The sequence below is a fragment of the Gossypium hirsutum genome, chromosome A01, assembly GCF_007990345.1.
Source record: "Gossypium hirsutum isolate 1008001.06 chromosome A01, Gossypium_hirsutum_v2.1, whole genome shotgun sequence".
NCBI classification, from domain to species: domain Eukaryota; kingdom Viridiplantae; phylum Streptophyta; class Magnoliopsida; order Malvales; family Malvaceae; genus Gossypium; species Gossypium hirsutum.
The window spans coordinates 14,523,475-14,538,202 of NC_053424.1; the positions used below are offsets into that span (position 1 = coordinate 14,523,475).

The window sequence follows — 14,728 nt, forward strand, 5'->3', positions numbered from 1 at the left end:
ACTCACACCGGTAAGCATCCTCTTAGCTAGCTCCTACATACTTACTCTGGAATACAGTCTTAAAGAATTCCAAGTCAGACGATCAGGCTGAGTGCCTTCCTTAACCGTTAATCACCACTGGTATGCTTCGTCGCGAAGTAATAAAACTGCACCATTTAATTTCTGCTCAGGGGTACAGTTCAGATCATCCATAATTCTCTCGGTGGCCTCTAACTAATACTCGGCCACATTAGGGGTGACTTCTGTGACACCCCTAAATAACTCAGCTCCATTAGATCGAATTCGTTCAGTTACTGACCCACGGCCTCCAGATCTAGAATGAGGTCTAGTGACCCTATCCAATATCCTCAGCATGGCTTGGGACAATACATCGTCCCAACTGAGCGACTCTGAGACCCAGTCTTAGTAGTAGGTGACACAAGTGTCTCACTAGTATCTAAATTTGGCATATTGTCTAGAGAGGAAGACTCAGTTCGAGCCCCCTATAGCTATTTCCATGACCACGAGTACCTCTTCTGCAAATTTCACAAGCCCTCATTGTCTAATTCAAGTTTTATCTACATTAAAAATTTTATGCATCAGTTTTAGTATTTATTAGCAAATATTTTATGCACAATTTATCAGAAGTTCCAGAGTGTTTTTCAAAAGTTTCAGTCTCTAACTACTCAGTATAGTTTTAGAAGGTACTAACTACAGTATTTTCAGAATAAACTATCTCAATTTTAGAAACACTTACAGGATTGGCGCCGGAGACTCGGTGAACTACATACTTTCTTAAATCCTTCAGATTATTTGGAAACTAGTTCTTTTCAAAAAAAATTTTGGAACCCAAAATTTTACAGCTTGAGTTTTACAACCTGGCTATGATACCACTAAATGTAACACCCTAAACCAGGCCAGACGTTATAGTCGAATTTGGTGATGCACAAGGAATGGGTTTTGCAAAACGTAGTCGTCGCGATAAAGCCATTTAGTTATCAATTTCATATTTGCTTAGAACCATCGTCAAATCGTTATTTACTTAGTTAATTTGCGTTAAAAACGTGCTTTTACAGCAGAAGCTTATGAAAAACCATTTAATTCTAAAGCTCAGTTTGTTTTTGAAATCGTGAATTCAGAAAATATTTCGTCATAACATACAGATAATAAACAACCCAAACCACAGTTAAAAATCATAGAGTTCAAAGAGTCTCAGAAATTACAAACTTTCAAGATAAAACCCAAAATATAAAATAAAGCCATAAATCGAAAACTTAAACAATTTTATAAAAAGGTGGTCACTGCTGAGTCCTGCTGCACCGATCCACCTAAGACTGTGGATTACCTGACAAACTTACAAGCAAATGTGAGTTTATGTAAACTCAGTGTGTAACCCAACAGAATTAAGCATGCAAGCAAACAAACATCATATACAGAACCAGAACAGATTCAAATACGGACATCAAGTTTTTTTAGATACAGTAGCAGAATAAGAGACAGATATGCATAATCCTACCCCCATCCTCTTCACACCATTTCCGTCCATCCCATCACACCATGTGGGGTTAAAAACACCCACCCATCCCTAGACACCACCTTGTGTTATTAAGATACATATAAGATATAATATGCAGTCAAGCTATTAGAATATAGGTGTTTATCGCTGATCAGAATACTTTTTCCTCATATACAAATCACACCCCCAAAACAAATACAAAACATGCGTACCAAATTTAACAGATAGATCATGCTTAACATGCTTACATAAATAGAGAACAGATACACATAACATAATCATACTCAGAACAGTGTTTCTGTCTAACAGATCACTTAGTCTTAGGGTTTAGTTAGCCTTTACCAACTCTACGGTTGGCCCACAGTCGATTAGGACGTCTCGTGCGACCTTATAGAGAATTTTAGCGATATGGGCCTACATGCTCATGTGACATACCCGTGTTGGCCCATACGCCCAGATTGGCCTTGCCCGTGCAGTCAGCACGACCTGGCCCAATAATCCACACACCCAACTTGGCTTAGCCCGTGTAGCCCACATGGCCCTACTCAGGTCATCACACGGTCGTGTCTTGCACACAACCATGCTTTCATTGATCACACGGCCGTGTCCTCGCATACAACCTACCATACGGGTGACCACACGTCCATGTGCCTTTGACAGTGGCCATTTTTGGCTTCTTCCAGAACTCACTTTTTTGCATTTCGGGTACACACCTGGAATCATTTCGATGCGAAACCACTCCTAAGACTCCTAAAACCTACAAACAGTGTAACCAAAAGCCCGATCTCAAATACACCCTCGAAACCCTAATGAAAAATTCCACAACCGGAAACTCACAACACCCAACAACATATTTGAATACTTACCAGTAATGAAAAAGATCCTCCCTAAAGTTCAATTTGCTATAGGAACACCAGCAGAAACTTGCTATTCCCCTAATCAAAAGCAAACACAAACCCCCAATTAAAACTAGCCACGAAACGCTAAAATCGAATTCACACGAAACTTACCAATTAAATGAAACCAAATGTCAAAAGGAAGAGACAAACCTTAACAAAAGAGAAAAGAAAATAGGGAATTTTGGAGAAGAAATGTTAAAAGAGAGTATTTTTCAAAAAAGAAATTAAAAATAAAATAAAATCAGATTAGATTAGATATGATAACTCTCAAATCCAAACTCCCCACTAACCTACTAACAGCCAGTTCTCAGAAACCCAACCTCACTAAAACACTTGCGCATAACCGAACAAAAATAAATACCCATACTTGTGCAGAGATTCACATATAGAACCTCCAACACACCAACACCCTTACCACTCAAACCAGCAGGCTCATTCTAATATGAAATTACAGGCAATTAAATATAAGCCTCCTGAACAAGGATAAGGTTTAATTCCAAAAATAACCAAAATTGCTAAAGGTAAGGCCTGAACCTAAGACCTCACACACACTCCCAGAACATTTAACCATTGAAGCAAATACAAATTTGTGACAAAATTTTAAAGAAGTGAACATAAGAAATTTGGGGCGTTACAATGTGCAATTTGGCCATACGACCATGTTCCTGAGCCACATGGCCTAGGCACTATTACACGGCTTGGTCACATGGGCATGTGACCCCTGTTTTCAAAATTTTTAAATTATTTTTCATGTTTTTTATTTTGTTTCGAATTAGTCTCTAATTGTTTCCAAACTATTTTAAAGGTTCTATAAGCTTGATATAAGGCTTATAAATGTGTATATATATATGTTATGTTTAATGTGTGGTTTGAATATTGATATTTAAATTAATAATTGAATAGTTTTATGATGTCATTTGTTTCGATATGTGTTGAAATATTCTCTAACCCTAATCTGATGACAAAGACGGATTAGGGGTGTTACACGTGTGACCTGCCTTTCTTCGTTTTAAAAGTTTTAATTTGGTTCTTATTCAATTCCAGACTTGATTTAGAGCTTTCGTAAGCTCGATTAAAATTGGGATTAGTTCGTAAATCATGTTTTGTATGGATTATGAAATGATTAATTTATTTTAGGTCTAAATTGTGACAACCCGAATTAGGGCCTAATTGGAATAGTGGTTTTGTGACCACAAATCTGAGATAGAAATAATTGTTTTATAATTATTTTGGGGTTTATGATATGATTTCATGATTTCGTGAAAATTTCGTGATGAAATTCTGTGCATTGCGCGCTTAAGTTGAGATTAGGGACTAAATCGAATAAATTGTAAAAGTCGTGTTTTAGAAGTTTTTAGTATGAAATTGCTTTGGGATATTAACTAGGAGGTCTTAAATAGAAATTTGACTCATTCCTAAGTTATGGACAAAAGTTGGACATGGAGGGAATTTTTTTGAAAGTTTAGTAGTAAGGGCATTTTGGTCATTTGTATATTAAATGAAATAAAATGGGAAAAATAACACAAAATTGGTTATCATCTTCATTAGTTGCTGCCGAAAATTGCTCTCCTCCATATCTAGGGTTTCTTCAACTTTCAAGCTTCATAGTAAATGATTTCAAGTCTCGTTTTTAATGTTCTTTACATTTTTGAAATCCTCGTAGCTCGGTCTACCTATTTCTACCATTATTTCGAGTTAGAATTTATGCTTAAAAATTTACCCATGAATGATATGCATGTATTTTAGTGTTTGATGGTAGAATATGAATGTTTGAAGTTAGGAGAACGATATTTTCTAAGCGATTTTTAGCAAAAACGAGTAAAACGGCATAATCGGTAAAAATACCTATTGTTCATAACTATGTGTTAGAGTGAAAATTTGATGTTTCCATAGAAGGGAAAATTGACCAGCATGTCATAGTACATAAGAATAAGGGCTGAAATTAAATTTCCGAGCCTAGGGGCAAAATCTTAATTTTGTAAAAGTTAGGGGGCAAAAATGTAATTTTTCCATAATGTGACTTTTGGATTGAAATAAATAGTTTGAATGTTAAATGGGCTAAATGTGTCATTATAGATCAAGAAAGGCGTGGAATCGACCTCGAACGGGGGAAGGAAAAAGTTTTGGACTAAATTGCAAAATTCTCATATTTTGCACCGAGGTAAGTTTGTATGTAAATAAACATTAAATTCATTTACATTTTTATATTTCAGCCTATTATATATATTCTAGCTGATATTGTAGCATAAATCGACTATTGGAAGAATAGGAATAAATAATAAAGAGAGGAATCCCGGTTGAACATTCGGAAAGATTGAATAAAATTGATGGAGCGTAGCTAGGTCACATGTATGGTGTTGAGTGCCCATCATATGTACAAGAGAGCTACGAGATACTATGTAGTAGCTAAGTCACATGTGTGATACGAGACGTATCCCATGTAGACAAGAGAGTTACGTGAGAAATAAATGTAGCTAGGTCGCATGTGTGATTCCAAGTGAAGGACACCATGTAGACAAGAGAGCTACGAGAGACATCGGCTAGGTCGCATGAGTGGTACTAAGTGTTCACCATGTGTACAAGAGAGCCGAATTAAATGAAATATGATGGTGGGGCTGTGTGCTGAAACCATCAAGTATCGAGGATTAATCCGAATTGTTCAACGGGATGCCTTTGTGGTGACATTGTAGTCATGGACCTACACTTGTGATGTATGAAATGTGGTGAAAATGATTTGTGGTATATATATATATGTAAGTTAAAATGAGGTTAGTGTAAAGAATGGGTGAAAGAGTGAAATTAGCATTAAAACTGTTTTGGACAGTAGCAGTGACGTGATTTTGAAAATTCACCAAAAATAGAAGGAATTTAATTAGAGGTTGAATTAGATTTGAAACTAAATCTTAATGAGTCTATTTTCATATAAAAGAAACAGAGCAAGTAAAGGAATTCTATATTTTGAGATATTTACAATTGTGTGCGACTTGCTTAGGATGACTATGTCGTCCCCTGTTCCAACTTTGAAAAATCATTAAAAATTGTAAAAAACGAATTAAGAAATATATTTTATATGCCTAAATTCCTTATTGAGTATAGTTTTAAATTAAATAGGTTTCATGGTTATTTGAATTGTGTACTGAGAGAAATTCAATTCGTAGTGAACAGAGGTCAGATCAGTTGAGCTGTGTAACAGTGGAAACTTTAACTAATAAACTGTACTAATTGGCTGAACCAAAAATTCTAGAAAAAAATTAGTAAAAATTTTTATGAGCCTAGATTCAGGGAAATTTTACGGATTTGAATTTCGAGTTTCGTAACTAGAGTTATGATTTATTTAGTGATCATGACGCAGGAGGGACAGCTTGATCAAATTGGAGTAAATAGTAAAATTTAAAAATATGATATAATTGAGTTATGTTGTAAAAATATTAGATTCCTTATTTGTTATTTATATACTTACTTACTAAGCTATAAGCTTACTTTCTTTTCTCTCCTTTGTCTTATAGTGTCATCCAGCTAGCACAGGAGTTAGAGATCGTAGAAGATCCGCCCGCACTATCAATACTCTGGGTATCTGAACTCAACATTTTGAAATATGGCATGTATAGCAGACTTAGTTATTTTGTTACGTGTCATAATTGTCTAGTTTTAAATTACTACTTATAGTATCAAACTAATCATTTTGGACGAAGCCTTTGAAATTGGTTTGTATTGTTAATGGCATATGTTATAATGATTTATGATCAAATTGCACGCCATATTTTTGTTGGATTTTATTTAATAGTATATACTATAATTTGTTAATACCTCGTACCCTGTTCCGGCGACGGACACGGGTAAGGGGTGTTACATAAATTGCTTGTGATGTTCTCTATTTTTAGTTATAGCATTCCCGTAAACTCGAATTCAGTGACCAGATCGGGTATGGGGTATTACACCTCCAAACTCGTATAACATGTTTACATTATCTTTCACATGCCATCGATATCCATATATCGTAAATATGCATCTATAGTATTATCAACTCATATTTCCAATTTATTTTGAAAAACTTTTTAACCAATTTACATTTATATTCCCTATTAACATGACTCAGACTCAAACGTATACACGGATTCCAACCAACGCACTAATTTGACACCCAATGCCTCATTGGAATGTCCAAAATATATAGATTGTGACTAGCGCTCATCAGTATAATCGAAGTAAAAGTTGTGCGCAATACTCATCGAAATGTTCAAAAGAAAATGCACCCAACGCTCATCAACATATAGTCGAAGTAACCTGTACTCAATCTATCCTATGACATGCTAACTATATCTAACTCTACCTAAACAGTTAAAAGGGTACCAATGTTCAATTACATTATACAGTCCAATATATTTATATCATCATCTCATTTACATTTCAATTTATCAACTAAACACAATTATCACATATCATATAGTATATTTCAATCAATTTCCACTTCATATTTCATATCTCAACTAAATCATGCAAATTTCTATTTTATTCGATTCAACCTACTGTCTCGATATTCAATATTAATCATAACAATTCAATTCAAATGACCATTATCAACTCACCTCAATTCTACATTATGCAAAATATCATGAATATGCATTAGTTAAATTGATCTCAAATCATAAAAGTACAAACCGAAATATCTCGTCACTCATCGTCAATTCTCACTTTTCCTTTCCGTCTCGATAGCCCAATGTCATCTTTAGCTACAAATGATAAATAAAAAAATAACAATATCAAATTTCATCCAATTCAAATTCAAATACGAAGCCAAACATATTTTCTATTTCATTCAATTTAGTCCCAAAATTCGGGATTTGCATAACTTTCGATATATTGCTTCGGATTAAAATCCGATTTCACATTTACTCATTAGAGACCCTATACTTTATATTCCTAACATAATTTCGTAACAAGTTTTAACTTTATTCAATTCGGTACCTAATGTAACAAAGTTAACAACTAAGCTTATTAAGCTTTACAATTTAATCCTTTTCATAATTTAAGCTTAATTTCTATCAATTTCAAGCCTAATTCTTTAATTTCTCAACAATGACAAATTATCAATATTTCAACAATTGAACAAATTAATACATGACTAGCTAAATCAAGCTCCCATAATCATAAATCTATAAAAATCAAAGAAAAAGAGACTTATTTGAAATTGGTGGCGGAATGTTCAAGGGTTTTTAAGCTTTCTTCTTCCTTTAAAAAATGGTGAACAGTAGAAACGGAGAAGATGATGACTTTTCTCCACTAAAGTTTTGTTTATATACTTAGGTTAGGTTATAATGAAACTTAGTTGATTAGTTTAATCTTAATTAAATTATACATTAATCTTCAATTAACAAAATCTAATGAAATCCACCATCATAATCATCCACTATTACCTATTTAAAATTAGTTTATTAACCATTTTAGTCCCTTGAATAATTACTATTTAGATCCTCAAGTCTTTTCCTATTCAAAACTCTATAATGATTGGACTTTTACAATTTAACCAAATTTCAATATATTTTTATATTCTTTTATGTCTATCAACCAAAGGTTTTGTTGTTACTGGGAAAGAACAAGTCTACAAATTAAAGAAGGCTTTATGTAGCGTAAAGCAAGCTTGGGGGCCGTGGTACAACAAAATTAACTCATACTTTGTTTTTAATGGCTGCGAGAAAAGTAAGAATGAACCTACTTTGTGCTTTAAAAAGCAAGGTAAAAATGACCTCATCGTTGGCCTTTACATTGATAACATGGCATACATGGGTTCTTCTTCTTTTCTTATTAATGAGCTTAAATTGTGCATGAAAAGAAAGTCTGGAATGTCAGACTTGGATTTGTTGCATTATTTTCTTGAGTTAGAAGTGAAGCAAGTTGTAGATGGAATAATCAAGTTGCAGTATTGTAATACAAATGAGCACGTAGCTGACATTTTTACGAAGTCTTTGCCAGGGACAAACATGTTTCTTTCAGAGATCAGCTTGATGTATGCAATTTTGAATAAGGGATTTAAAATATTTGACTGTTGCAACATTTACTTAGTTCGTAGTTTGTTTCTTTATTTGTCTAAGTTCGTTGAGATGTGATTTAGTGGAAGAGTTTTTTTTAGTACGACGTATTGCTTTGTAAAACCTATATAAAGAGCTTATTTATCCATCTTTAAGACTATTTCAACATATTTGTGCCCATCACCTGTTTGTTTTAATTCCTCTTAAAAATTTTCCCACTTCCTTTGCAATTTTAAACACTATTTTTATGTTTTTATACTTTGAATTCTCTTCCTCAACAGGTACAACATTTTACAATTCCCGAAGAAGTTGTATCACCATGGTATGAACTGGTAAGTGGGGAGCCAACAAATGGTTTCTCATTTTGTGGTACCAAAAACACTCTTAGGGGCTCCATAATTTTGATTTTGACCCATATACATATTTAAAAGCGATATCTGTGATAGTATGGTACATTAGATATCAGGAACCTGTCTGGCTGTTGATGCAAAGATTTAGACTCACTCCTGCTTTTCTAATGCTTCCTTTTTCAATTTAAAAGAAACTGCTCTTCTTCAAGTTCTGACTGACTTTCCCTAGAGACGAGGCTGTTGAATGCATCAGAGAATTCAATTTACTTTCATCACTCTTATGGTCTGCCTGGACCCCAGAGTTGTTATCTGTTGATGTGATCTCTGGCACTGGGGCGAGAGATCTAGTGCCATGTGCTTTAACCGGAACTACTACTTTTGACATCGGTTGGTTCTCAACTACATCAAACTTGACCTTATTTCTCGTCGAGGCTCCTTTATCACCGGACAAATATCTCCTTACAGGAGGGGTAGGTGACTGAGGCTTTCCAAGACGTGAAGCTCTCTCTTCAGGCACCTTTACTGATATCTCCTTCCCTATGAGTGCAGACGAAAACTTTGATCGCCTTAGCTTAGCTGAAGAAGCAGTCCTGGCCTGGAAATCACATACAAACACAAGATATAGCATTAGCTTCTAAGTTTGCTTTGGCTTTATACAGTTTCATGTTTCTGGTTACCTCAGAGCCTTTAGTATCATCATTAGGGCGTTGATATGTCTCAGGCTTAAAGTTGGAAGAGATTCCAAATCTAAGCACTTTTGCCTTTTGAGATGGTGTAATGCTTCCAGCATTTCCAACCTTGAATTGTTCTACTTCAGCTTCTTTCTTTTCCAATGCCAGCTTAAGATTTGTTATCTAAGATAGATACAAGAAATACTTAACAAGGATATGTTGCATTTAGAAACAGGCAAAAGGGATGCCATCCATTAAAAAGAAATGAGAGAAAGGAAACTTAACCTCTTCTTTCAATTCTAGTATGTCACCAGTTTCTTTGTTAGATCGAGCTGCTCCGAGTTCTATCGAGGCTACTCTTTCAGCAAACTTCAATGTGCTAAGTGTCTCTCCAATGGCATCAGGTTCAGGGCTTATATGTACAAGCATTAATGTCTTAGCATGCCCACCTATCATATTCAAAATCAGAATGTTGAAGAAACAAGAAGAGAAAATGGGGAATTGTGAGGAGAAGAAAGCTGAATACTAGTAAAGAACAATACACCTAAAGAGTTCTGCAATATTTGAGTTAGCTTGCTGTTTCTGTAAGGAATATGTGTGCTCTTTTGGGCAAGAGCTGAGATGACATCTCCAAGTGCAGAGAGTGATCTGTTGATATATTGAGCTTCCTTCAGTCTATCGCCTTGAACTTTCGATTTATCCATTCTTTCACTCCCAGCCAAGTCCACCAAATTGAGGGAACCTTTGAAAATGGTTCCAGAAACCAATTCTTTTCCATGAACGTGAACGGTCAAAATGCTGGCGAAAAGAAGGACGTAGACATAAACCGTGCTTAACAAAGTATTCAACAAGATTAACACAATTTTCCTGGATAAAATTCTACCTATGAGAACGGCTGCTTCGCTCATTAAATGCAGTTGGACCTACGATACGATTCTTTTGGCCAATTCTTATCAAATCAAGAACATCTTGAGTACTAGAAACTGGAACCCAACTCGCATCAGGAACAGTAAGGCCATTCAATTGTGTATTGTTATATATATCTAATGTAACATGTAGTTATGGGAACTTTATGCTTAAAGGAGAAAAAAGTAAATCCAAATCTAAACAAGATAGAAAGCATAGGAAGGCTTCTCTTAGATATAAACTGAATTGCAGATAGAAAGAAAATTCAAAAGGATATCTTTTAGTAGAGCCATCAATAACTAGCAAATCTCTCACTTGTTCATTGTATATTTCAATCATTTGGACCCCAACTTTGTATTCTATGACATCTTCTCTTGTCTTTGATATTTGAAATAAGTCACATATAGCTCGAAAGTTCACACCCCATGTCTCCTTAGTGTTCAAGTCATACCCGCTCTATCAAACACACACAAATTCCAGCAACATGTTTATACATCTGAATGATAAGCTTCTTGAGCATCATAACAATATGCAGATTGTAATATCATCAAAAACAACACTTACCATGGTATATGTCTTGCCCGATCCAGTTTGTCCATACGCAAAAATGCATACGTTATAACCATCAAGTACAGACCTGATCAATGGTTGAATGTTTGTGTATATTTGTTCTGCACATATAGCAGGAGGAAAATGAATGATCACCTTTAGCTTATTCACGTCAAATCGAAAGCTAGAAGAAGAAGAAATCAAGAAAATACCTTGAGATATAGTTGGTCCAAATACTTTGTCAAATGAGAATACTTTTTTTGAATCTTTTCCTTTCCTTAAAGAATTGACAATGAGGATACTTCCATTTTCTCCAACATAGTCTACAGTTGATTGATCTTTCGATTCCCCTGGTAAAATGGGCCTTACTCGACAGTATATTCTTATTTTTCCTACATGAAAGCATGGAAAATAAGTCCTCCACCTCTCAACTATATTCCAATTTAGTTTTTAATAACAAAAATAAAAGAGTATGCACCTTTGAGGTCTAACACTTCATTGAACAGCATTTGATTCTCTTGTAAGATCTTGAGGTAAGAAGAAGATGCCACTTCAAGATCTCTAACATGATGCTCTAAGGTAAACGGGCCAAGGTAATTCCAGTCAATGGAAAATGTAGCATTTTGATAGTAGGTGTAAGTTTAATGGTGACAAGTTTGGAAACTTTTACCTAATCTTTTAATATCTGCCTCCCAATATGAATGAAACTTTCTAACTTCTAACCTTGTCTCGCGAAAAAATAATTTAAGATCCTGAAAGTTTCCAAAACAAGGAAGCAGCAGGAGTTATAAACTAAATTTGGTACTATCTTACAATTTTATTTAAAATTTATGTAGGTTGGTGGGAGACTTTTCACCTCGATATGTCTTTGTATAAGATCGGTAAGTATTTCAACACGGCCAGGAGAACGACAAACACTATTGAGAACAACCTCATTATTGCCAATACAGATGTAGGCTTTGGAGATATCAGTTGCTGCCTGCAGGTTATTTCTTTTGTCAATATAATCTGAGGTCGCTTCTATAAAATCAGATTTGGACACTGGACCATCATCAGCTTTCAATATTTTCTTCAAAAACAGTCCAAGCTGTAAATAAAGGTAAAGAATCAATATCCTCACATTAAATCAGCAATGTAATTAAGTTTTTATGCTAAAAAAAGTAACAATAAAATGCAGACCTTGATTCCTTGAGAAACTAGAAGTGTTGAGAAGTCATTAACTATCTTGCTGAGGAAAGCATCAATCACCTATAAATATTCAGTGAATCAATGCAAAAAGTCTTATGAAATCTAAAACAACCAAGAGTATGAACTAATCTAAAACAACCAAGAGTATGAACTGACTGATATTAGAAAGTGTGGCTCTTGTTAAATGGATAGCAACTAAGTCTGCCACTTGCTATTAACTGGTCTTGAACAGCTTGGCTTGAGCCTTGATTGAAGGATAATATGAATGAATAAATGTGAAGTGAAAATATGATGGATCTTACCTACCATTGCATTCAAGGGAAACTCCTCATCCATGTTGCCATCTGTAAGATAAGCCTGTAGAAGCCAAAGGCCGAAGCGATCGAACAGGAAAGTTAGAGCATTGGTTGTTTTGGATTCTTCAATAGAGGCCTCGTTAGAGAGCTGGATAAACTCCCGTAGCTGCTCATATTTTGATAATTCCAATTCTTCCCCAGATTCATCAGCAGCTCTTTCAGTTGCAGTTAAGGCATTTGGTAATTCATTTGGGGAGGATGTGATCTTTACAGTTCCACCATACCTCCAAACCCCAACTCCACCTGCTTTCTTCCACTCATGATATCCTTTTAGACACAGAATGCAATCCACCACTTTATTTATTGACCCGCCCTGCACATATTAATTAACTTTTATATAAATATATATATGTATAAAGTTTATGGCTATAGTGTAAATGTGAAATACAGGTAAAGTAAAACGTTTAAAAGAATCTAAACCTTTTCCATATCTGATGTTTCAAAGGCCAGGAGCTGCTTGTCTTTAACTGCAGCCAGAAAGTTCCTCATGTTCTCAGAATCCTGATTTGGGGACTCTGCTGCCTCAGAAGAAGTCATAGAAGCTTTCACCACCTACATTTATGTTTTCAAAAAAGAGAAAAGGAATACTAATCAGGTTGTAGTATTGGTGTATTACATGCAACCAAGTTCATGTTAGAGTGTTTGAAAGAGAACCTTAGGAACAGCACCGGGATTGACTTTGTTGAGAACGTTGCAAAGAATGAATCCATTGCAAAGTGCACGGCGAAATTCTTCTTCAGAGGGATCTTTGGGCAGGAATTCCATTGCAACTTGATCCATCTGCCTTAACCACTCAGCTGCTTGGTACCTCCTTGAAGCTGATCAAGATAACAATAATTTTAGCTATATTTTTCATTTTTTATTAACTATTTTATCTCTAAATGATCTTAGTTTCAATAAGTACCTAAATTGTATTGCCCCATTTGTTCATTAACTGGTTGGTTGAAGGCATATGTTCAAATGGCCAGTCCAAGTAGACTGTGACCAGGTACAATAAACAGTTTCTATAAACTATTTTAGAGCAATAAAAACAAAAGTTACCCTACCCATGACTTGCTTGGCTTTATGAGGGGCTTTTTCCATCTCAGCTAAGGCCTTCATAGAGCTGACACTTGGGTTGGCACGCATCCATGGCCCATATTTCGGCAGTGAAGGATCTGGAATGGACATCACTGTATCCTTGTCACAGTGAAATTCTACATGGCCTACGCAACCGCAGCGGTAGCAGAAATCAGCTAAATGTTCATACTTGAATGAGACCCATATATTAGATTTTCCAGCTCTCGAAGCCCAAAACCCTGAGGGTAGTGGTTTACTAACATCTATTAGTACCCGAATCCTGAAGAAACCCCTTCTTATTCCATGTGAAGATATGGGATCCTCAATTTCCAACACCTTGCCTATCTGATCTCCAACCTTCTTTGCATTTTTGGGGCTCATTTGGTCCAATGAGAGACCATGCACCTGGACCCAGTAGGCCACTTGTGAGAAATCCAGCTCATCCAGAGTAAACCCTGGTTGCCATCGGTGCAAACATATGCAATACCCCATTACTGACCATGGCCCATCCTCCAATATCTGTTCAGCTGCTCTTGCTTCCTTGAAGGTGAACAGAAAGGTGTTCTCAGATAATTCAGTGATAGTGAAATCTCTCCATTCTCCCCACACTCTTCTGAAAACACCCTGTACTCCTCCTTTGCTCAGCGGCTTGTCTGCTATGATTTTTCCCACTAAAGCTAACCTTCTTCCATCTAACTCTCCAGCCTCACTTTCATCAAGGGTCAAAACTTTTCCTTCTATCCAGGCTGTTTCCATTGTGTTATCAAACCACCAGATGGCTAATCAAAGGAAATGGATTCACTCTATGTCTGATAGCAAGCAAACTTGAAATAAGTAAATAGAAACAAAGAGAATGAGATGGATAGGATAGGATAGGATACAGAGAGATTTAAGTTTTAAGTTTCTGAAAAGTACAGGTTATAGTGATGAAGATGAAGAATATGATCAGAGAAATGAAGGTGACAATATAAAAAGAGGCAAACAAAAAATGGTCATGGCCATGGAAGTAGGAGGTGGATGGTACAGAGACACCATCCACCATTAGTTGCAATGTCCATTGCTTTATACCAATAAGACATTTATAGAATTGGTAGCTCTATAATTCTCGTATCAAAATTTTCCTGTAATAACACTAGCAATCTAGAACAACCAGAAGCTGACAGTCAGGGAAGAATAAATGGTTTATAGGCATTAACTTTTCAGCCAAAGATACCAGCTTGAAAGCAAGC

At 35.6% G+C, this 14,728-nt stretch overlaps 1 protein-coding gene across 2 annotated transcripts; it reads right to left on the bottom strand.

Annotated features, from left to right (window-relative positions):
* Window positions 1–8,643: 8,643 nt before the first annotated feature.
* On the bottom strand, window positions 8,644–14,610 carry LOC107922068 (kinesin-like protein KIN-14F). Of its 2 annotated transcripts, none has more exons than XM_016851900.2 (16): window positions 13,487–14,610; window positions 13,095–13,258; window positions 12,861–12,992; window positions 12,391–12,753; window positions 12,076–12,144; window positions 11,753–11,983; window positions 11,567–11,648; window positions 11,375–11,470; window positions 11,109–11,288; window positions 10,912–11,018; window positions 10,625–10,803; window positions 10,325–10,489; window positions 9,986–10,239; window positions 9,727–9,890; window positions 9,448–9,624; window positions 8,644–9,365 (listed from the first exon to the last, which is right to left on the bottom strand). In XM_016851900.2, exons 1-16 carry the CDS (start codon window positions 14,253–14,255, stop codon window positions 8,955–8,957), a joined length of 3,543 nt encoding a protein of 1,180 aa, XP_016707389.2. In that variant the 5' UTR covers window positions 14,256–14,610; the 3' UTR covers window positions 8,644–8,954. The 2 variants fall into 2 exon arrangements, with proteins under 2 accessions (XP_016707389.2, XP_016707391.2); XM_016851902.2 differs by having other exon boundaries at window positions 13,345–13,487.
* Between the last annotated feature and the right edge of the window lie 118 nt (window positions 14,611–14,728).